Source organism: Dasypus novemcinctus, chromosome 20 (genome assembly GCF_030445035.2).
Source record: "Dasypus novemcinctus isolate mDasNov1 chromosome 20, mDasNov1.1.hap2, whole genome shotgun sequence".
Lineage (NCBI taxonomy): Eukaryota > Metazoa > Chordata > Mammalia > Cingulata > Dasypodidae > Dasypus > Dasypus novemcinctus.
This window is the reverse complement of record NC_080692.1, coordinates 23,693,402-23,716,925: the sequence shown is the minus strand read 5'-3', so window position 1 is coordinate 23,716,925 and position 23,524 is coordinate 23,693,402. Positions and strand designations below refer to the sequence as shown.

General features: G+C 44.9%; 1 protein-coding gene across 1 annotated transcript in view; it reads left to right on the top strand.

Moving 5' to 3' along the window:
* Nucleotides 1-23,223, top strand: part of ANO2 (anoctamin 2) — a 319,432-nt gene extending 296,209 nt beyond the window's left edge. The window contains exons 19-23 of the mRNA XM_071210134.1: nucleotides 545-697; nucleotides 1,064-1,116; nucleotides 3,017-3,198; nucleotides 20,066-20,171; nucleotides 22,289-23,223. Of these exons, the coding sequence (XP_071066235.1) occupies nucleotides 545-697; nucleotides 1,064-1,116; nucleotides 3,017-3,198; nucleotides 20,066-20,171; nucleotides 22,289-22,561 (767 nt within the window). The 3' untranslated portion in view covers nucleotides 22,562-23,223. The remainder of the gene's footprint in view (nucleotides 1-544; nucleotides 698-1,063; nucleotides 1,117-3,016; nucleotides 3,199-20,065; nucleotides 20,172-22,288) is intronic.
* Nucleotides 23,224-23,524: the final 301 nt, after the last annotated feature.

Genomic DNA, 23,524 nt, shown 5'->3' with positions numbered 1-23,524 from the left:
TTTCTAAATCAAGGCAGTGACATGTATGTAGAAAAAAGAGGCCAAATTTGGGAGATTTGTTTTTTTTTCAGTTAGATCAGGGTTAACAAATTCCAGCCCATAGGCAAATCCGGCCCCCTGCCCGCTTTTGTAAATAAAGTTTTTTGGGGACATAGCCAAGCCCATTTGTTTACATATTGTCTATGGCTACTTTCTGCAACAGCGAAGCTGAGTAGCATCTGGTTTGCAAATCTGAAAACATTTACTATCTGGAAAAGTTTGCCAGTTTCTGAGTTAGAGGACCACGATTAGTGACTGAAGGTAAAGGGTAAGGGAAGGAAAGAATCAAAGCTTTTTTTTTTTTCCTCTCCTCACTGTGCCTCTTCCAGTGCTTTGTCCCCTAGTGATGGCATCGGCCTATAAACCTGCAGATATTGAGTAAGAAATACCCATGACTGTGGGGCAGGAAGAAAAGGGAGCCTAACCATCAAACGTGGAAGAGAACCCAGTAAAGGACGTTGCGCTTCTCCCACTGAAGCCTCCCCTTTCGTTCTCTCTCTCCTAGTCATCCAGTTCGGCTTCGTCACCCTCTTTGTGGCCTCCTTTCCTCTGGCACCCGTGTTTGCCCTCCTCAACAATGTCATTGAAGTGCGGCTTGATGCAAAGAAGTTTGTAACGGAGCTGAGACGGCCGGATGCTGTGAGAACCAAAGATATCGGTATGGCCCCCCAGAGGCCACAGCAGTCCCATGCCCCTCCCTCCTGCCCTCAGTCTCCTCCCACCACCCCCTCACCATGTCAGGAACCCAGAGGGCTGGGGACACCCCTGCCCCTTCGCCCCTTGAGTCCCCCGTCCCCACAGCCTCAGGCACTGGGAGGCCCTCCCAGGCCTCATGCTTCCCCCCCCACCCCCATTCTCTAGCCCCAGAAGGGTGCATCTAAGGCATTCCAGACAAGCCCATTCCTGGGGGGCCGACAAACCTCCCTGGGTGAAAAACCCGCTTGCTAAACATCACCCTGAGCTGCAGCACCATCACTGGGCCAAGGGTGGGAGCGAGCCAGACACCTTCCTTTCCGTTCTACAGGAATCTGGTTTGACATTCTCTCTGGAATTGGCAAGTTCTCCGTGATCATCAATGTAAGTGCTTACGTCCATGATACCCTAAGCTCTGCAGAGAAGGGCTATCCAGAGGGCTTAGAAGCAGGAAGGCAGCGCCTGTTACCACCCGGCATCTCCAAGTGGAGCTTTATTTAAGACTACCTCCTGGTCAATTGGCCCTGCCTTCTGCCGCACCATGCTGTTACCAGAGCTGTGCAATTATTTTTTAGATTTCCCTAAGAGAAAGGAAGACGGTTATCCTTCAGAATGCATGCCTTGGCCTTAAGAGTCAAAATCAGATCTTTGCTCAGAGCCAAGAATTAATGAGGAAAGAATTCCACCTACCTATCCACCTCTTTCCTTTCTTTATCTGCTCCGGAGCTAAACAATACCTGGAGCATTGCCCAGGCTGCAATTCCTAATTATGGTTCCTCCAAGCTGTCGATGTCAAGTTTTAATTATCCTCGTGGACTCTGGCACTGGGTAAGATAAGACAGGACATGGAAGCAGAGGGGTCCTAGCTGCTGTGATCGCCTTAACTGTCTTGCCAGACATGTCCATATTTCCAGAGGAAATCCTGCTGGTCCTAGCCGGTCACTCCTTTTTGAATCTGCATTCTATACCCACAGTGGCCAGCCGGGGCCTCCTATTTTATCGCCTTAGGAAATATCGAAAGAAAACACGCCCATTTCCCCTGCTGAGAGAAACACGGATTCTGGCTTTGACCTGGTTCCCTATTGAGACCGCATGAAACGACTAGGAGAGATGTGACAAGAGGTGGAGGCAGTCAGCCAGTTCCACACTGAATCCTGCTGCAAACGATGTCACACACTGATGTAGGAAACATGTCTTGAGGCTTAGAAATAAAGCACAATTTGGAAAATTGACAGTAGCTACTTTGGTGTTATGTCTACTAGACAAGTCCGTGAATATTAACCACTGTCCATCTACAGAACAGAGGAACACCAAGTTTTACTTCCCTAACCTCCCTAAGACTTGTTTGCTTGTCTGTAATAGAACCATCAAAAAGGATCATTCTGGAAATTAAATGGGATTATGAACAGACATAAAGTAAGAGCTCAGCAAATTGGAGCTATGATTATAGTAAATAATATGTTATTCATCCTCAAATATGGCTATTGCCATCTGCACTTTCATCTACATTTAGAAAAAAATTTGTAAACTATGTTTTTTAAAGGGCTTCAGTTGTTAGTGCATAAACACCTGCCAAAAGTACCTCTGCATTCAAACACACATTCATTTGCTGTTTGGTTTGCTCCGTAGACATGTATAGAGGGCTTCGATATGCCTGATACTGTGCTGGGTTTTTGTGGTTCCATCTAGCAGGACCCACGCCTTCCCTCTCTATGTCTTGCTTCCCCTAAGTAAAGTGGATGAAAGAACAACATCCATAACAAATTGTACTAAAAGGTATTGGCGACAATGGGCATAGTGCATGTGCTGTGAAGGCATTGGTATTCCTGGCTTTCTGGGATCACTCAGGAGCAGATGTACATTGCCATTCAATTTCCTTGCCCATTGCAGTTTATGACACTCTAACCACTATCGGCAAGTTCCTTAGAAAATCTTAACACTGTTTTGACCTGGCCAACGCCGGTATCAACTCAGGTATCTCAGAGTTGGACCAGATGGCCCAAACTGGCTTAGCATCCTTGGCTGCAGTGGTTGTAATTTGCTCTCTGGGCAGTCACTCTTTGGTGGATTTGCTGACCCATGTCAAATCTGGGAAAGCCAGCAAGTCCCTGCATGCCCTCAGGGACCAGGAACCTGAGCGGGATCTGGTGCTTCCAGGTTAGCCAGAGCCACGCCTCTGGATGGGAACCCAAGAGGGCAGGATCACTGAGGCAGATGGGCTCTGTGTGGCCGGCATGGCCACCACCCAGACCCCTCTTCAAGTGCTTGTGGCTCTCTCCTTCAGGCTTTTGTCATCGCTGTCACCTCTGACTTTATCCCCCGCCTCGTGTACCAGTACTCCTACAGTCACAACGGGACCCTGCATGGCTTCATCAACCACACCCTCTCCTTTTTCAATGTCAGCCAGCTGAAAGAGGGGTCACAGCCAGAAAACTCACACTTCGACCAGGAGGTCCAGTTCTGCAGGTAAAGTAATCAGGAGGACCACAGCTGAGGACCCGTAGCCTCGGGGGCCGCCGAATAATTACCTGGTTGGCCTAGAATTCGGCTCTTCTTGCCCTCTCCACCCCTCTACCTCCAAATTGCTGTATACCAATTTGAATGAGTCAACAAATATTTATTGAATACATTTTGCTAGATACTGTGGAGCAGACAAAAGAAATATAGAAACTTGCCCTCATCCTCAAGGGATCTGTGGTCTCTGGGAAGAAAACAAGCAGGACAGATAGGAAATAGGCCATTCAGTGCTCGTTGTGCTCCTGTGTGTGTTCAGAGGAGAGGGAGATGAGTGAGAGCTATGCTAGAAAGTCTAGACATCCTGAAGGTGCCACGAGGAATTGTAGGAGAAAGAGAGAGCATTCTAGATGGGGAGTCAGCATGGAAAAAGTCATGGAGGTGGGGATGCATCTGTGGTACTAGATGAACACTTTGGGACTAGATAACTTAGTTAGCAAAGAGAGTGCTTAGGAGGTAATGAAAGGGAATCACAGTGAAAATACAATCTCTGTAGAAACTCTGAGGATAGCATAAGCTAATAAGTTATTGAATTTGAATAGATAGGATGGAGTAGATCATGGTTTGTCCTGGAACTGGGCAAGAGTTTTAATGTGTTGCTATAGGAAAATAATCTTTTTAGTGCCAGGGAACAATAAGCTAAAGGTAAGTCTAGGAAAATTAAGGAAGATGGATTAGAACTTGGCAAACACAGGGAGAACATTTGAACTGCTGCTCACATCTGAATGATGTGAATCATCAGGGATCATGGGGGATCATACCTGGTGGTGGAAGGAAGTAAGAGGACAGGAGAAGATGAGCTATTTGTATATTGCAAATTGGTAACAAGACATAGGAAGAGGGGCTGAGTTAACGTTGTCAACAAAATTTGAGTTGAAATCAGAGGACAGGGGAAATGGTGGCTCCGTTGACAGGGACAGGAGAAAATGATAAGAGAATCTTATTTTATGGTACATATGATGAATTTTATTTCAATCATGTTGCATTTAAAGTGATGATAGGAAATCCAAGGTGCTGTTTTCACCTAACTCCTAGACATACTAAACTGGAATTCCGGAGAGGCCTGGGTTAGAGTCATGATAGAAAGGCACTAGCATGAGAAACAGGCAACTCTCCACTGTTTACCCAAGAAGGGCAAGTAAAGAGAAAAGAGCAGAGGGAATTTGACTCTTTAGGCCTCACATACCCTCAGTTAAATCATAGTTGCTATAAAGGGCTTGATTAAAGGTCATACCTCATATTTACTTAAAAACAGAACAAAAAGTACAACAACATTAATAGAAACTTAGGGAAAGGTGTCTGGGCCCAAGGTTAGATATATAGGGCTTGCCCTGACCATCCTCGGTCGTATCTGCTGTGAGAGCTTCCGATGCAAGGAACCTGCTATGTTTGCAGCCGTGATGACTTTGGGCCTGCCTGTCACGCTCTCTCACCTGGGATGCCTTAGGAGCCAAGGTCAGTCATTTGTAAGGCAGCTGCTTGGTTTGGATTTACAGTCTGAGATCACAGTAGGGAACAAAGTAGTTGGTCTTCCCAACCCAGATAACTGAGTTGAACAACCTTACCAAGCTGTGATTTAATTAGAAGGATATTCTGGTCCCAGGAGCAATACCTTCAGGGTTCAACTCCTACTAACTACAAAAAGATACAAAATCAGGGACCACACCCAAGACTGGATAAATTCATACATAGATATCCTTTTACATCAGCCTAGATGTTTCAGGTATATTCTACAAAGAATCTGACCCTTGACTGAAGTTGTATTGTAGTAAGAGGTTTGCTACTTGAGTATGTACTGCCCAGGGACCACTCTTCCATGATCTGGGATGCTGGTCTGTCTGTCCATAATGCTGGAATTTGATCCCCAGACTCAAAAGACATAGTTCCACAGTACAGAGGTTCTGTACCAGCCCCAAACCTTTTCCAGTAACATATAGGTCAGGTCCAATAGACTCCATGTTTGCATTAAACAAATATGCACTGAAAGTGAGAATTTAGAAAATAATTTTTTATAACTGGAAGGGACCATATAAGTTATCATGTTGAAATTCTTAATTCTAAATAAAAAAATAACCTGAGGCTTAGAAAGATGAAGAACTTTCCAAGATTAAAGACATAGCTGGTGGACGATCCTGAGCTGAAACTCAGATCTGTTCAAGCACCATCACTGCATGGAGAAGCAAGGCTAACATGATCTGTTTCTTTAGCTGATCTAGAAGCACATGCCTTTCATAGAGTACCAAGTGTCTCTGGCTTTGCCCCTGACCATCAGAACTTCCAGAAACTGCCAGCAATATATCTGGAATATGCTTCCCAAATACAGCAGTTGCCTAAACTGGTTTAAGCAAGGAAGAGAATTGAATGACCCCCATAATTGAAAGTTGAAGATAGGTCTCATTTTAGGTAAGACTTTATTTGCTCAATGGTGCCCAAACCTTATCTTTTTCCATCTCTCAAACTCTACTCAAGTGAATGCTGATTGTATTTTCAAGCCCCATGTCCAGGAGCTACAGGCCAGTACTATACTGAGTTCCAAGTCCAGTTGAAAAAAAAGCCCATGACTCTTTCCCACTGATCCCAGCAAAAGTCTCACTGCATTTCACTGGCTAGGATCAGTATGCGTGCTCCACCCTGATTCAGTCACTGTAGCCAGAGGAATACAATGATGCTCTCAGTGGCCAGGCCTGAAGTTTTTGGAGATGGGCTCCAGGGATGAAGCACATGACCTTGGGGTAGGAGATAGTCCCCTAGTGAGAAGCCAAGGTGAATGGATACTTTACAGCCAACACAACAGATGTCCAGGACACCAGGTTTTATTAGTACATACAGATCAGATTAGGCTCTCTTGTAACTGCATCCAGAGTCACTAGATTTTCCCAGCAGCTGTAAAACCCTGGTGGTCTTCTCTCCGTTGTTTCCATGCAAGTAGGTGGGGACATGGCTTGGCTGTGGCCCATTTCTTTTTTAATTCTGCCACTGAGTGGGCAGAATAATCAGTGATTTCCTGCTCGGGAAGTGCACTTTAATTCTTGTTCTGCCAAGACAAGTTACCTGGAGATAATAGTCATTCAGAATCGAATTTAAATGTCCTTTGGAGCATCTGTCATTTGTCATTACTCTCAGTACTGGTGACGATTGTAGGCTTGCTATGCAAATATTTTTGAGACCCAACTAGATGCTTGGCATTGGTTAGGGAACAAGATGCAGTGGCTCCCTCAGGGAGTCTAGGTAGAAGAAATGAGTAAGTATGCGAGCAATTAGCATTTAGTTTAATAAGTTCTAATATAATGGCATAAATTTCAATATATTTTATAAGTTTTAATAAGCAGGGAGCTACATACAAGAATCCTTAGAAGGAGGACCATTTGCCTTACTCAGATCTGTGTGTGCAGGGGAAGTTTCAAGGGAGAAGAGGCCTAAAGCAAGTGAATGGCCACAGAGAAGATCTTGTTGGAACTCCTTCACATGACCAAGTGGGCATGGGTGGCAAGCAGGGGTGCGAGGGGTGGTGGTGGAGGTGGGGCAGTAAAGGGAGTGGCAAGTGGTGAAGAAGATGGAAGGTGAGGGACTAGGGTATGGTTAGGGTTTTGGTATGAGAGGTTGAGTCCTTGGGAGTAACCATAGTAGATCAGTTGAGCCAGAGTGAGAGGGAGAAGCCATGTAAGAGGAGGCTGAACAACAACAAAGGCCAGGATGAGCAGAGTGGGGAGGGGGCAGGTCATATTGTGGTCACTAGGGCAGTGGTGGGTTTGTTGGAGCAGTGATGAAGTCAGACTTTGGCTTTGGGGAGATCTCCCTGCCTACAGTATAAAGACTGGGGATGATTGAGGGTGACATTTAAGATAAAGAGACACCTTGCTCCACAACATAGGCAGATATCTAGAGAATAGGGTTGGCATGTGACCTAGCGTGAACACACGAGATAGGTGTGGGGTTGCGTTTCTTAGCTCAATAAGAATTGTTCATGGAAATGTCTGTGTCTGTGGGTCCCCCTCACTGCATGCTGGGGGCACCAGATTCTCTGGAGATTTGGGAAGTCGGGGCATACTGATATCTTTCTAAGCCAGGAACAGTAGGTGGCTGTAAGAAATGAAAGATAGAGAGGAGAGAGACAGACAGACGGAGAGAGCAAGTGAGCGAGTGCTGAGACTGGGCGCTACCGTGAGAACCCAGACCGAAGGCAGGGCCAGGCAAGACCTCTGGAGCTGGCTCCTGCGTCAGCGCGTAGAGCACTCCTGTGATGGGAAATGAAAAGCCTGTCCTGATTTTCTGGCAAATAGCATTGGGAACTCGATGACCCTTCTTATTCTTAGCTTTCAGTGACCTCTGGAGATAAATGTGGTCAAATAAAACTGAGGTCTCGGGCTCCAGCCCAGCCTCGCCAGGGATAGAGGTATCTTAAAAATAGCAATAAAAGTTAGGAAAAGTCTCCGGCTGCCCATTTGAGATGCATTCCCAGCATTTTTGGAGTGACGCTGGCCACAGCCATGTCACTGCTTCGGCAAGGGCTGCCCCATAAACAGTGCTGTGACGTCAATCGACAGGCGTGATTAGCGGCTCTTGGACAGGGTCGGAGGGCCGCCGTGACCTGGAGATGGATGGAGCCTTGAGCTGCTGGCTCAGCTGGACAGGACAGAGAGCTCAGCAGGCAGACCCGGCCACTGAACAGGGTCCCAGGCACCTGTTGAGGCCCACCAACCCAATGGGTGTGTTTGGCGGTGCAGTGCCTTCCAGGGAGCATCCCCGGGTGGCTGCTGTTAGGTTTTTCTGCAGGGCCAAAGTGCTTCCACAGTCCCTAGTCCAGTTCCTCACAGCCCATGGCTGCCTCTCCTCTGTTCCTTGCTGAAACCAGGTGTCAGGTCAGCTTTTCCAGGTGTTGCCTTCCTGACCCTTCTCAGACCCTGAATGGGCATGCTTCTCATTAGTTCCTATTGCCTGTACTGTTGTTCCTTGTTAAAAGCCAATTCTGAAGGTGGTTTTAAGTAGCTCAGATGGTATGAAAATATTGTGTGTAGTTATGTTCGGCATTAATATGACATTAATTTCCACTGAAGGTATTTTTTAAGATACCACTGTTGGGAGTTGACCAATTTATTTAGTAAATGCTACATAACTATAACCTCATTGTTAAGAAACAAAGACTTGACTACTGGTTTATGACCAGACCAACTCTTCAGTTTATTCCTCCTGTCCCCTCCTGCCCACAGTGGTTTCATACTGTGATGGATTGGGGCAGGATGTCATTGTCACCCCCTCCCCTAAACAACTGCCAGTGAGGGCTGGATGGGAATATGTCTTCTCTCCCTGTAGAAATTGTCGCTTGGAATAGACTATCTCCAAAGATTTTTCTGCATTAAAAAATAATATTTAATGATACATGTTATATATTAATATATTCTTTTAAAAATGTTAAGCATTACAGACATGTCCATCTAAAGCCCCTTTACCCACTCCAAGACTGGTGGAATTCAAACCCATTTGCCTGACTTCAAAGTCCATGCTTTTGCCAAGGCTATGTACCAGGCTTCAAAACAAAACAGAAAAGAAGGGAAATTGTAACAGTGGTGGAGGCCATTAAGTCCACTGGCCACTCTGTCTTTTATGAACATTTCTATTCTTAAAGCTAATTATCTCTTTGAGTCTCCTAGTTACTCAGTGAAAATATACAATAGGCCTGACTTCTTAGAGTGAATCAAAAAAAGAATCTGAACTTTCATTGGAATGTAAACCGTTCATTTACCAGTGGCTGAGCCTTACTGGAATCTGTGTTTTTCGACCTATAAGTCAGGTCTCATTAGGGGCTCTGAAATTATTTTAGGGGGCCATGGTTAGCATTTTAAAGTAAATAGAGGGGGAGGGGCAAGATGGCATCTGATGAACTTAGCCAGCAACAAGAAAATAGAGTAAGAAGAACAAAGTGACAAAGAGAAGACATAACACTTATGCACGGACAACCACTAATTAATCCCCAAGACTAGACAAAGAAGCTAAGGAACTGATTAAACCCATCAAGAAAAAATAATGACCAGACAGCAACAAAAAACTACAAACCAAACCAATAATCAGGAAAACATGGCCGAATCCAGTGAACAAACTAAAAACTAGGAAGGGGAGCAGAACATTGGACAAGTAATTAAAGATCTCAAAACATATATTAGAGACCAACTTAATGAAGTAAAGGAAGAGATTAACAATATGAAGAAAACACTTGGAGAGGAAATTGCAGACATACGCAAAAAGATAACAGTTATGATAGTGATGAACACCACAGTTCTAGAAATCAAAAATACTCTCTCAGCAAATAGCAGCAGATTAGAAGAGGCAGAGGAGAGAATTAGCGACGTGGAAGACAGTACATCTGAAGTCAAACAGATAGTTGAACTGATCAGTAAAAAGATAGAAAAAATCCGACTGGTACTTAGGGACCTGAATGACAATGCAAAATGCACAAACATGTATTATAGGCATCCCAGAAGGAGAAGAGAAGGGAAAGGGGACAGAAGGGGTGTTGGAGGAAATAATGGCTGAAAACTTCCCAAATCTACTGAGAGAGATGGATGTACGTGTCCAGGAAGCACAATGCACCCCAAACACCATAAATCCCACCAAACCCACCCCAAGACATACACTTGTCAAATTATCCAATGCTCAAGACAAAGAGAAAATTCTAAAAGCTTCAAGAGAAAAGAGAACCATCACATACAAGGGAGGCTCCATAAGATTAAGTGCTGATTCCTCATCTGAAACCATGGAGGCAAGAAGGCCATGGTATGATATAGTCAAGGTACTAAAAGAAAAAAATTCCCAACCAAGAATATTCTACCCAGCTAAGCTGCATTCAAAAATGGTGGAGAGTTCAAAATATTCACAGATAAACAGAAATTAAAAGAGTATGCCAACAAGAACCCTGCCCTTCAAGAAATACTAAAGGGAGTTCTGCAGGAAGAAAGAAAAAAACAGGAGAGGCAGAGTTGGAGGAGAGTGTAAGAGCAACAAAAAAGACAAAAAGAGAAGGAAAAACAAACAAAATATGACAAACACAAGTCCAAACAAAATATGGCTAACATAAATAATTCCTTAAAAGTAATAACACTGAATGTCAATGGATTAAGCTCACCTGTCAAAAGATTCAGACTGGAAGATTGGATAAGGAAATATGACCCATCTATATGCTGTCTACAAGAAACACATCTTAGACCCAGGGATTCAAGGAGGTTGAAAGTGAATGGCTAGAAAACAATCTTACAAGCAAACAATAACCAAAAAAGGCAGGAGTAGCTATATTAATATCAGACAAAATAGACTTTAAATGCAAAACAATTGTGAGAGACAAAGATGGATACTACATATTAGTGAAAGGAATAATCTTTCAAGAAGAATGAACAATAATAAATATTTATGCTCCTAACAAGGGCACCTCCAAATACATGAGGCAAACACTAGAAAAACTAAGTGAAAGAACAGAAGCCTCTACAATTATAGCGGGAGACTTTAATATACCACTGTCAACTTTGGACAGAACATCTCAAAAGAGAATAAAGAAACAAAAACTTTGAACAGTATATTAGAGGAGCTGGATCTAATAGACATATACAGATCATTACACCCGAATACAGCAGGATATACATTTTTCTCAAGTGCACATGGATCATTCTCCAAGATAGACCATATGCTAGACCACAAAGAAAGGCTCAATGAATTTAGAAAGATCAAAATCATACAAAATAATATCTTTGACCCCATTGGAGTGAAGCAGGAAATCTGCAAGGGCCAGAGGCCCAGATTTCACTCCAAGATATGGAAATTAAACAGCACACTCTTAGAAAAACAGTGGATCAAAGAGGAAATCTCAAAAGAAATTAATAACTACCTTGAAACTAATGAAAATGCTAACACAACATACCAAAACTTATGGGATGCAGCAAAAGCAGTACTGAGAGGGAAATTTATAGCCATAAATTCATACATCAAAAAAGAAGAGCCAAAATTAAAGAACTAACTGTACATTTGGAGGAATTAGTAAAAAAACAACAAAGTAACTCCACAGAAAGAAGAAAGAAAGAAATAACAAAGATAAGAGCAGAACTAAATGAAATAGAAAATAAGAAAGCACTTGAAAAGATAAACAAAACCAAGAACTGGTTCTTTGAGAAGATCAATAAAATTAACAAACACTTAGCTAGACGAACAAAGAAAAGAAGAGAGAAGATGCAAATACACAAAATAAGAAATGAGAAAGGAGATATCACCACTAACCCCACAGAAATAAAGACTACCATAAGTGGATACTTTGAAAAACTATATTCCAACAAAAATGACAATTCAGAGGAAATGGACAAATTCCTAGAAACACATAAGCAGCCTATATTGATGAATGAAGAAATTGATGATCTCAACAAACCAATCACAAGTAAAGAGATAGAATCAGTCATTAAAAACCTCCCAACTAAGAAGGGCCCAGGGCCAGATAGCTTCACAGGTGAATTCTACAAAACATTCTGGAAAGAACTAACACCAATCTTGCTGAAACTATTCCAAAAAAATCAAAACGGATGGAACATTACCTAACTCATTCTATGATGCCAACATTACCCTAGTGCCAAAAGCCAAACAAAGACACCACAAGAAAGGAAAATTACAGACCCATTTCTCTAATGAACTTAGACACAAAAATCCTCAACAAAATACTTGCTAACCATATCCAACAACACATTAAATGAATTATATATCATGACCAAGTGGGATTCATTCCAGGTATGCAAGGATGGTTCAACATAAGAAAATCAATCAATGTAATACACCATATAAACAGATTGAAGGAAAAAAATCACATGATTCTATCTAAAGATGCAGAAAAAGCATTTGACAAAATACAGCACCCTTTCTTGATAAAAACACTGGAAAAGATCGGAATACAAGGAAATTTTCTAAACATAATAAAGAGTATATATGAAAAACCACAGCCAACATCATTTACAATGGTGAAATCCTAAAATCCTTCCCTCTAAGATCAGGAACAAGACAAGGATGCCCACTCTCACCTCTTCTATTTAACATTGTCTTAGAAGTACTTGCTCGAGCATTGAGGCAAGAACCAGATATAAAAGGCATTCAGATTGGAAAGGAAGAAGTCAAAATTTCATTATTTGCAAATAACACGATCCTATCCATGGAAAACCCTGAGAGGTCTACAACAAAGCTTTTAGAACTAATAAATGAGTTTAGTAAAGTTGCAGGTTATAAGATCAATGTGCAAAAATCAGTAGCATTTTGGTACACCAATAATTAGCAAGCTCAGGAGGAAATCAAGAAACAAATATCATTTACAATAGTCAATTAAAAAATCAAATACCTAGGAATAAATTTAACTAAAGTTGTAAAAAACTTATACACAGAGAATTACACAAGACTGTTCAAGGAAATCAAGAAACAAATATCATTTACAATAGTCAATTAAAAAATCAAATACCTAGGAATAAATTTAACTAAAGTTGTAAAAAACTTATACACAGAGAATTACACAAGACTGTTCAAGGAAATCAAGAAACAAATATCATTTACAATAGTCAATTAAAAAATCAAATACCTAGGAATAAATTTAACTAAAGTTGTAAAAAACTTATACACAGAGAATTACACAAGACTGTTCAAGGAAATCACAGAAGAACTAAATAAATGGAAGAATATTCCCTGTTCATGAATAGGAAGACTAAATATTATTAAGATGTCTATCCTACCAAAACTGATCTACACATTCAATGCAATCCCAATAAAAATCAACAAAGCATTCTTTAAGGAACTAGAAAAATTAGCTATGAAATTTATTTGTAAAGGAAAGAGGCCCCAAATAGCCAAAGACATATTGAAAAAGAAAAACAAAATTGGAGGAATCACACTACCTGACTTCAAAACATACTACAAAGCTACAGTAGTGAAAACAGCATGGTATTGGCACAAGGAGAGACACACAGACCAATGGAACCAAATTGAGAGTTCTGATATAGATCCTCATATATATAGTCGTAATATTTGATAAAGCCACCAAACCCTCTCAACTGGGAGAGAATGACCTATTCAACAAATGGTGCCTGGAGAACTGTATATCCATATGTAAAAGAATGAAAGAGAATTACCATCTCACACCTTATACAAAAATCAACTCAAGATAAATCAAAGACCTAAATATAAGAGCCAAGACCATAAAGACTTTGGAAAGCAGTGTAGGGAAACATCTACAGGACCTTGTAATAGGAAATGGCTTCATGAACTTCACACCAAAAGCACGAGCAGTAAAAGAACAAATAGATAAATGGGACTTCCTCAAAATTAAAGCCTTCTGCACCTCAAAGGAGTTTGTCAAGAAAGTGAAAAGAGAGCCTACACAATGGGAGAAAATATTTGGTAACCATATATCTGATAGGAGACTTATAACCTGCATATATAAAGAACTCTTATATCTCGAAAATAAAAAGACAAACAACCCATTTAAAAAATGGGAAAAAGATTTAAACAGACACTTCTCTAAAGAAGAAATACAAATGGCTAAAAAGCACATAAAAAATGCTCCAAATCTCTAGCTATCAGGGAAATGCAAATCAAAACTACAATGAGATACCATCTTACTCCCATAAGATTGGCAGCTATGAAAAAAACGGAAGACTACAAATGCTGGAGAGGATGTGGAGGAATGTGAACACTCATCCACTGCTGGTGGGAATGCAGAAGGATCCAGCCATTCTGGAGGACAGTTTGGCGGTTTCTCAAAAAACTAGCCATGGATTTGCCATATGACCCAGCAATTCCACGGCTGGGTATATATCCAGTAGAACTGAAAACAAGGACACAAACCGATATATGCACAGGAATGTTCATAGCAGCATTGTTCACTATTGCCAATAGTTGGAATCAACCCAAATGCCCATCAACAGATGAATGGATAAATAAAATGTGGTATATACATACAATGGAATACTACTCAGCTTTAAGAATAAATACACTACAAACACACGTGATAACATGAATGAATCTTGAGAACCTTATGTTGAGAGAAGCCACCCAGGCATTGAAGGACAAATACTACATGACCTCAATGATATGAAATAAGTAAACCAAGCTGCCTCAGAGAGCTAGAGACTGGATGATAGGCTTAAAGGAAATTGGGAGTGAGAGGAAGGATATAAGCTGACACCTACATGGGTGAAATCTATGATAAACTGGAGGTAAGTATTTGTACAAGGAAGGGATAAAGTGGGGGCATAGGGTTACCTTTGGGTGGGGCTTTGTGGGCTTGAAGGGGGCTAAGGATGGGAGGATGGGTAATATTGCCCAAGAAATTGGGGGGAGGGTGGGGTAACATACAAACATAGGAGATTTTCAGGTATTTGGCTGAGAGTAGAATGCTGAGAAAACTTTTTCAAAAATATAATAATGAAGATTACCTGTTTAAGATGCTTAAAGGGGATAATCCAATGCAGGACAGGCTCCTAGGGAGTATGTGAGTGCTCATTTTGCCATAGTGGGTTATATCATTGGATAGAGACCCATATAATGAGAGTGAAGGTATACCCACATCCTGGGGAGGACTGATGTTCTCAAATAGAGGGAATTGTATCTCTTGAGAGACATGGTGGCTCCCAATGCATTAGGGCAGTTGAGCATGTCAAGCCCTCAACACTGTTGCAAGTATCTCTGAACATGGCCCCTCAAGCAATGAAGATTGACAGTCACTGTGGGCCCTAAGGGGAGGGGGAAAGAGGTATTAAATAGATGGAACCAATGTAACTGTGTGGGCAATATAAGTGTTCCACAAGATTATGCAAGGATGGATATAAGACATGTTAAATTACACCAAAAATATATAGGGGCTGATAGGCTAAAATGTAAATCATAATGTAAAAATAAGATAATTAAAAATTAAGAAAATTGTATAGTCTAAAATATAAGCCACAATGTAAACCCAAATGTTACCTTGTTTGAAAGCTATTGTCTCAATATCTGTATATCAGTTTCAGTAAATATAGTATGAATATGTAAAAAGATTATTGCTGTGGAAGGGAAAAGGGTTTTATGTTGGATATGTGGGAGTACTGTATATTGTATATATGAATCACTGTGATCCAAAACTTTTGTGAAGATAAACTTAATAATTAGAAAAAATAAAAGAAAAAGAAAGGACATAGACACTGAGGAAAAGACGGAAGTAGTTGCCTTGCCAATTTGCATACAGGACAACACTTACTGTAGTGATGGAAGGCAAAACATCAAAAACAAAGCTTTTGCATTTTTAAGTTTTTTGATACCCCAATTTATTTTTACCTTAATTTTTCTTAATATGTATTCTATATCTAACCTTTAAACTCATCACTATATTCCATTTTACTATTAATGGAACCTGGCAATATATTGGGCTTCACTTTTGAGGAAGTTTTGGATCACAGAGAAGTTCAATAATGGCAGGGGAGGAATACTGGTGTGGGATGTTATTGAAAGGGGACACATGGTTGGCAGGGAGTTCTCTAGGGCATATATCCAGGGTACATAAAAATGTTTGGATATTTTCATAGTGGTTACAATTAAAAACAACAACTGAGGGACTGCTGAGTTCCTAGCCAGGGGAGGTCTATCACAGTCCCTAAAGGAACAGCAACAATCCCCCACGTGCAACGGCAAAGACCAAAAAAGAAGGAAGGTCTGACAATGAGCCCTTGATACTAATGACTATGCTTGTAAGCCTGTGCACCTGAAATAAGAACAAGGCCTAGAGCTGCAAGGTGTCTAAGAGTTACCTCCTGAGAGCCTCCGTGTTGCTCAAATGTGGCCAGTCTCGAAGCCAAACTCAGCATGTAAATCTGTTGCCTTCCCCCCAGCATGGGACATGACTCCCGGGGATGAGCCTTCCTGGCAGTAAGGGATTACTACCAAGTACCAGCTGATAATGTAACTAGAAAATGACCTTGAATAAAGGGTCAACTTGGACCAGTAGAATATCTCAGTCTACATATAATACCAGGACTTAAAAATGCTTTTTGACCTGAATAAAAGGGGGAAATGGAAAGGACAAATGAGTTTATATGGCTATGAGTTTCCAAAAAGAGCTGGGAGGTTATCAGAGGGGTTGCCCTTATGCACACCTGAGCAGAGTCCCAGAGACAGATAAAGCAGATACAACCCCAGGTATTGGTTCTTCTGAGGGCTACAGAGACCCACAGGTTCTATGGTCATGGCAGATAGAGTTCAGTGCCACGTCAGTTGGAGTTTGTGTTTCTGTTTGATGGAGCTGGATTCAGATGTGATCTTTGACCACCAGTCTCTCCTGTTACTTTTACCGGAACTGTAGTTGGTGCTGGGGCTTAATGTATACCGAGGAGACCTGAATCTCTGGATTGATCATGTGATAGTCAGGCCCTGAGCCTCAACAGACTTGCAACTCCTACACTCTGGTTTATTCGACTTATCCCACTCAGTTAACGTGGAGGTGAAGAAGGTCAACCATCACACCAGGGAGCCAAGAGTGCCTACAACTGAAAGCAGGATTGCATCCAGCATCCATGTGGAATCTAAGCCCCCTCTTGATATAGATGTAGAGTGGACATAACCATTCTAAGGTCCACAGGATGGAGGAATAGAGTATGGATTAGAGTGGACTTGCTGATATTCTATTCATGAACTATTGTGATTAGTAATCGAAGAAAATGTGGCATTGGTATGGAGAAAGTGGCCATGATGGCTGCTGGGGTAGGGAGTGGGAGGAAGAGATGAGATGTGGGGGCATTTTTGGGACTTGGAGTTGTCCTGGGTGGTGCTACAGGGACAGTTACCGGACATTGTATGTCCTCCCATGGCCCACTGGGTGGACTGTGGGCTATGGTGTGGACCATTGACCATGAGGTGCAGTGGTGCTCAGAGATGTATTCACCAAATGCAATGAATGTCTCATGATGGAGGAGGAGGTTGTTGTTATGGGTGGAGGAGTGGGGTGAGGAGGGTGGGGGGCATATGGGGACCTCATTTTTTGAATGTAACATTAAAGAAATAAAGACAAAGAAAAAGTAAATAGAGGGGAAGCAGACTTGGCCCAATGGATAGGGTGTCTGCCTACCACATGGGAGGTCCACGGTTCATACCCTGGACCTCCTTGACCTGTGTGGAGCTGACCCACGTGTACTGCTGATGCCTGCAAGGAGTGCTGTGCCATGCAGGGGTGTCCCCCACATAGGGGAGCCCCACACGCAAGGAGTGCGCCCCGTAAGGAGAGCCGCCCAGCACAAAAGAAAGTGTAGCCTGCCCAAGAATGGCGCTGCACACACGGAGAGCTGACACAAGATGATGCAACAAAAAGAGACACAGATTCCCGTGCCGCTGACAACAACAGAAGCGGACAAAAGAATACGCGGCAAATGGACACAGAGAACAGACAAGGGTCGGGGGGGGGGGGGGAGGGGAGAGAAATTTTTTTAAAAAGTAAATAGAATAGAATAAAGTAAGTGGAGTAGAATAGGAAAACAGGGCATTGCACACACAGCATGCACTGAAATTGCTCAAAACACAATGTAATTTCTCATTTGAGTAATAAATATGTATGTGGGCACCAATGTAAAATGTACTTCTTACTGTAGGTCACAGTTCTAAAAGTTAGCTTTGGGAAGAGAACCAGGAACAGATGCACAGTGCATCAAATTAGTCATTGTTCTTTTCTGTGGCATGGGCTATCCTTTAGTTCATATCATGCCACCCTTAGATCATTGCCAGAGGGTGTTTCCAAGCAGAACTTTTGGATGTATCTGGGGATTCATCTTTCCCCAGATCTTCCATTTGATGGATGGGCCTGTTAGGTTCAAAATGTGTTTTTGACTCTGAGGGAGAGCAAAGCACCATTTCCCAAAGCTGTGGTGAGCGAGTAGCAGAGTTGGGACCAGAATTAGATTATTTATGGATTCTTTTGAGATGGGAAAAAAGAAGAGTGAGCAAGAGCTCTCAAAATGAGGTCAGAAAGCAGCTGTTCATGTGTAGATGGAGACAGAAAACAAGAGAAATGGGCTTTCACTGCAGCAGGAGGGATTTGAGCTAGACCTTGGGAAGGGGTGGTGTCTCCCCTGGTATAGAGTGTGTGTTGGCATGTGTATGTGCATGAGCAGTGGGAAAGAGGTGTGCAGCTGGACGATGGGTGCACCTGAGTGTTTTCCTGCCCCTAGATGCCCTTTTCTATGTAGCCACCCTCTCACTATCTCCCATCAGCAAGGATAACCTGGGGCTGGCTGTGTGTCTGTCCTCAGCCTCTGAGAGCTGAGATGAAGCCTGTGGAGTTCTGCAGGGCCTTAGCTTTCTTTTACATCCGGATGTCAAACCAGGCTTGCAGCAGCTGTGATCAGCTGTTGGAAGAGGGGGGGCTGGGGCAAGGAGGGGATGGCTTCTGGCCTCTTGCCAGACCTTAGAGAATGCTTAGTGTCCATCTCGCAGTGTGTCTTCCCACTTCTGACTCTACTGCTGTGTCTGTTTCTATCACTGCGTATGTGTGTCTTTTCCTTCCCTTCTGTCCTCATCCCTCCTTGGGCAATTGGAAATCATCCTGCTCTGACACTGATCTGTTAGAGCAGCTGGGTCATCTGGATCAGGGCAAGGACAGATCAACACCCCTTTTTTCTGTCCCTCCTTTCCAAACAGCAGCCCTGGGCGAGGTGCTTTCTGACAGTGGGGGAAAGCCTGAATGCGGCCAGAGTCGGATTCTTATCTCAGCTCTACCTCTTACTGGCCGTGAGACCAGGCTGAGTCATATAACCTCTCTGAGCCTCCTGGGTCCCACGTGGCTGTACAAATTGCAGGAGGAAGCGTCCAGCAGGGCCTCTCGCGAGGAATTGGCCCCGGTCCCTGTTCACTAGGTGCCGGTGCTCCTTCCTGCCCCGCTTGGGCGCGGTCCCAGCCCGCCTCCGTCAGCAGCCACGCGCCCCTTTCCCTCCAGCCCAGCGCTTGATTTGCTTTTATTGAGCATCACACATTGTTGAATTCCGGGAAGAAAATGGTTCCATGAAGGGCCTTCTGATGCCAGCTCTGTCATTTTTCCAGATAAAGGGCTTAGAAAAATGTGAGTCTGAGAAAATGAGCCAGTTTAACCCTGTACCCTCCCAGAATAGGGGTGAAAGTCATAGCTGAGGGAAAGCCCCAGCCCTCCTGGTGGGTCCGAGAAGGAGGCATGGGTTCATGCCACACACTGTTGCTATGTGAACGGACCATGGAGATGGCTGGTAAAACAGGATACGGACCAGCCGTGATGTTACCGCCTCCCCCATCCCAAACTCATCCAGCCCTCAGCGTGGCTGCCACCAGCCTTCCTGTTGGCTCTCGAATATGCACCATCCAGCAAGGCCAGCGCCTCCGTGGCGTAGTCCCAAAGCAGCCAGCCAGCACCGCCATTGAGCAGAGCTGAATGGCCACAGAGCACCGGTCCAGGCTTCTGGGGCTTCTTTCCTACCTCCCTGGGCCCACAGGCTCGCGGAGAGCTGAGAGGACTCCCTGCAGCCCGGGCTAGGCCCGTCATTCCTGGGAGCTTCTGGGAGGAGCATCCTGACATGAGATGAAACTTTCTGGGATGCTGGAGGAACATCAGGCTCTTTCTAGGCTGATATCGGCTTTGTGGACTTTGATCCTTTTATGCCATGGATATTTGTTGGGGGGGGCCCTGGAGCCCCTACCCCCGACCCCACCCACTTCCCAAGTCTGAGAGCCAAGGGCTTGCCTGCTGCTTCCACCCGAGGTTTCACGCAGGGCCAGTCTGCCCTGCCCTCCCTCTCCTTCCGGTACTCACACCACCTTTCTCTTTGTGCAGGTTTAAGGATTACCGCGAGCCGCCGTGGGCCCCGAACCCGTATGAGTTTTCCAAACAGTACTGGTCTGTCCTGTCTGCCCGTCTGGCCTTTGTCATAATCTTTCAGGTGAGTTCCTCAGGTAAAGCAGAGCCCATCAGAATTGAGGCCGCAGGGGTGGAGACAGTCATGTCTCGCTACCCCCTCCCCAGCCCCCGCTTTCTTAGGACTCTGTGACCTGACAGCCTTCATGTGTGCAGCCAAATGCCTCCACTGGGTGAGGCAGGAAGGACTTTGCAGAGGGCTTGCTTTAATGCATGGGCCTTGCAGAAAGAGAGTAGAACGTGGAGTGAGGTTACCAGGCAGAGGTGGATGGAGCGGGTTGCAGGGTGGAGAGGATTCCCACTTACACCTAAGATGAAGAAAGCCAAGGGAGAAGGGCCATGAAACCAGAGTGTTGGGCCTCATGCACACAAAGAGCCCGCCCTCGTCGCTGCCGCCCAAGAATGGGCTCGAGTTCTGAGCCTTTCTTCTCTGGGCTCCTTCCTTTGTTAGTGTTGTTTCAGCCATGGAGACATCTGGCGGGAAGGGTCCCCCAGCCCCTGGCCAGCCCTGAATGCACAGCACACTCGATCCGTGATGCTATCGCGGACAATAGCCACAGCTCCGGTTGCATCGCTGAGATTCTCCAGCCCCCAATTCCCACCCCAGGAATTGCGAACCTTCAAGCAGGGCTGGAGCACAAGCCCAGATCCTTTACTCCTCGGCTCCCTCCAGCTTTTGTATTCCCTGAAGATACCTCTCTGGAGGGCTCTAAAGTATCCTGTCCCCCAGCCCCTGGCCCGCCAAATGGAGATGCCCTTTGGCTACTCTTTCACCTAAAGAAGACAGCCTTTCTTCCCTCAGAAAGATGGGGCGATATATTTGAAAAGTTGCTTAGACATCCTCCTGCTGCCCCACCCGCAGGAGTCTCCTCACTTTACCATCCATCACTTGTCATTTGTGCCATTTCACCTGCACTGGAAGGAGGTGGTTTAAAGGGAGAGCATGGGATGGACGGAGCAGCTCTATAGCGCCTAAGCCTCCCAGGAGCCTCTGGAAGCTGTAGTCTCCACCTAAGCCCCTGGGAGTATGTAGGGTTCAAGGTAAAGGCTGGAAGTCGGGATAGGTTTAGAGCATGGAGAACAGCGGTCTCTGATTATCAAGTTCTGGGCTTAGTCTTAGGCATTGTCCTCTGGGTCTCAGAGAGGAGAAATCTTATGATCACTTAATTGGCAGCTGGAGAGGAATGCCACAACTGGAGGACTGTCCTGGGGACAGCGTGGGTGACAGGAGGCTTGGGGAATGGATGGGGATCAGAGTATAAAGATTACTCACATTTATTGGGCCATGCCAGGCACAGTTGGAGTGTATTCATTCACTTAATCAGAGAATACTTCCAGGAAAAGGTTGTCTTACCTGAATAGTGTATCCAAGGGAAGGGGTGTGATTCAGCAGACAGAAGGAAGACAATTTGTACAGGTGCGCTAAAGCTTAGAACTGATAAAGGGGAGCTGGGTACAGGGGTCCCAGATAAGCCCATTGAACTAGAGGGATCGTAACAGAAGAGAGAGAGACATAAGATATACTTGAGTGGTGGGCAAGTTGGCCAAAGGTCCATCTTTAATGAGCAAGGAAGAGAGAGTCAGCAGAGGGAGAAGAGGAGCAAGTGGCCCAGGGAAAGGCTGGCGAGGCCATTGGCTTCATGGCCTCTTCCCAGGAAGCTCTGGAGTGAGGGGAGGCTGGAGGCTTGGAGGTCAAGAAGCAAGAACAGGACATGGGAGAAGACCCTGAGGATGGGCGGGAGGAGGGGACCCTGGACATCCCTTTGCAGGAAGGAAGCGATAGCCAACCCTTCCTGAGTCATGCTAGGTGTCCGGGACTGTTGTACATGTCTTCTGTGCCTGAACTTGTGTTGTCCTTGCAACACCTCTGTGAGGCAGGTACTATCAGTATCCCCCATTGTCAGCAAGGACATTGCTGTTCAGTCCTGTCCTTGGTTAGGACACTAGCCGAGTGAGGAGCGGGTCAGTCTGCCCCAGGGTCTGAGCCTCTCACCCGCACCGCTGAGAAGTTCCTGCAGTGGGGCGAGGAGAACCCGGTGGCCGCGTGCCCCCGCTGTGCCCACAGCCCAGCCCGCTGCCCCCACAGCCCAGCCCGCTGCCCCGGTCTCTCCACTCTGCCCCTCTCTCCCTGGCTTCCCCCAGAACCTCGTGATGTTCCTGAGCGTTCTGGTGGACTGGATGATCCCAGACATCCCCACGGACATCAGCGACCAGATCAAGAAAGAGAAGAGCTTGCTGGTGGATTTCTTCCTGAAAGAGGAGCACGAGAAGGTGAAGCTGATGGAGGACCGGGGCCCTAGGAGCCGAGGTGGGGCGCCCCCGAGCGGGCGGAGCCGGGCGGCCAGCTCGGCGCCCTCGGGCCGCAGCCAGCCGGGCAGCCTGGCGTCCTCGGGGTCTCAGCACACCAACGTGTGAGCAGCCCGGCGGGCAAGGTGGGCGCCGCGGGAGCGAGACGCGCACACGTCCGCACACCTGCACCATGTCTGTACCCCCAGCTGGGTGTGGGGTCTGGCTGCCTAGATCTGGCCCAAGGGCATCTTGAAAAGGGAGTATGAACAAGAGAGTAAGTAATCAGGAGAAAGAAGTTATGCTGCATCTCAGAAACCTGTAGATCCTCTTTTGAGCTGTATCTTTTTGGGGGATAGAACCCCATTCGGACTCAATCAGTGGAAGAATTGGGGCGTCTCCATCCCAGGGTTCCCAGGCACCAGGAGCCCTCTCTACATTCCCAGGGGTGCCCTCATGCTCACCATCATTTCCAGTGACCGCAGGGCTGCAGTGGGAGCACGGGGGGCCCTGTGCTTGCCCCCATCCTAGGTCATCACAGCCCCCTTCCCACATGATCCTGAGAAGACCACTCAGAGACTTGCAGCCAGGGCGGTCACAGCCTCAGCAGGTACAAAGTTACAGGGCTCCTTGCTTTGGCCACTGGACCCTGTTGCGAGTAGCCAAGGTCCAAGCCTGGTCTTGTCCCCAGGTCATGTCACAGGGTGGCTTTGAGCTAAATGTAGCTAACCATCATTTTATGCAGGTTCAGATTTAAAATAATAAAATAAATGGACACATTCTTTATAAAAGATGCATCTCCTTGTGTTTGGCGCCGTCTGTTCCTCCTTTCCTTCTTTCCTTCCTTCCTCTCTCTTTCCCTTTCTCTTCCTCCCTCCCTCTCTGTCTCTTTTTCTCTCTTTCTCCTTTCTTTCTTCCAGTATTTATTGAATGCCTAATATATGTTAGTATTGTACTCAGACTAGAAATATAGTGGAGGACAAAACACACGAATCTTTGCATCATGGTGCTTACATTCTGGGAAGAGATAGGCAATAAACTGTTGACATGTAGCATTTTAGATAGTAATAAATGCTATGGAGAACTAGAAAG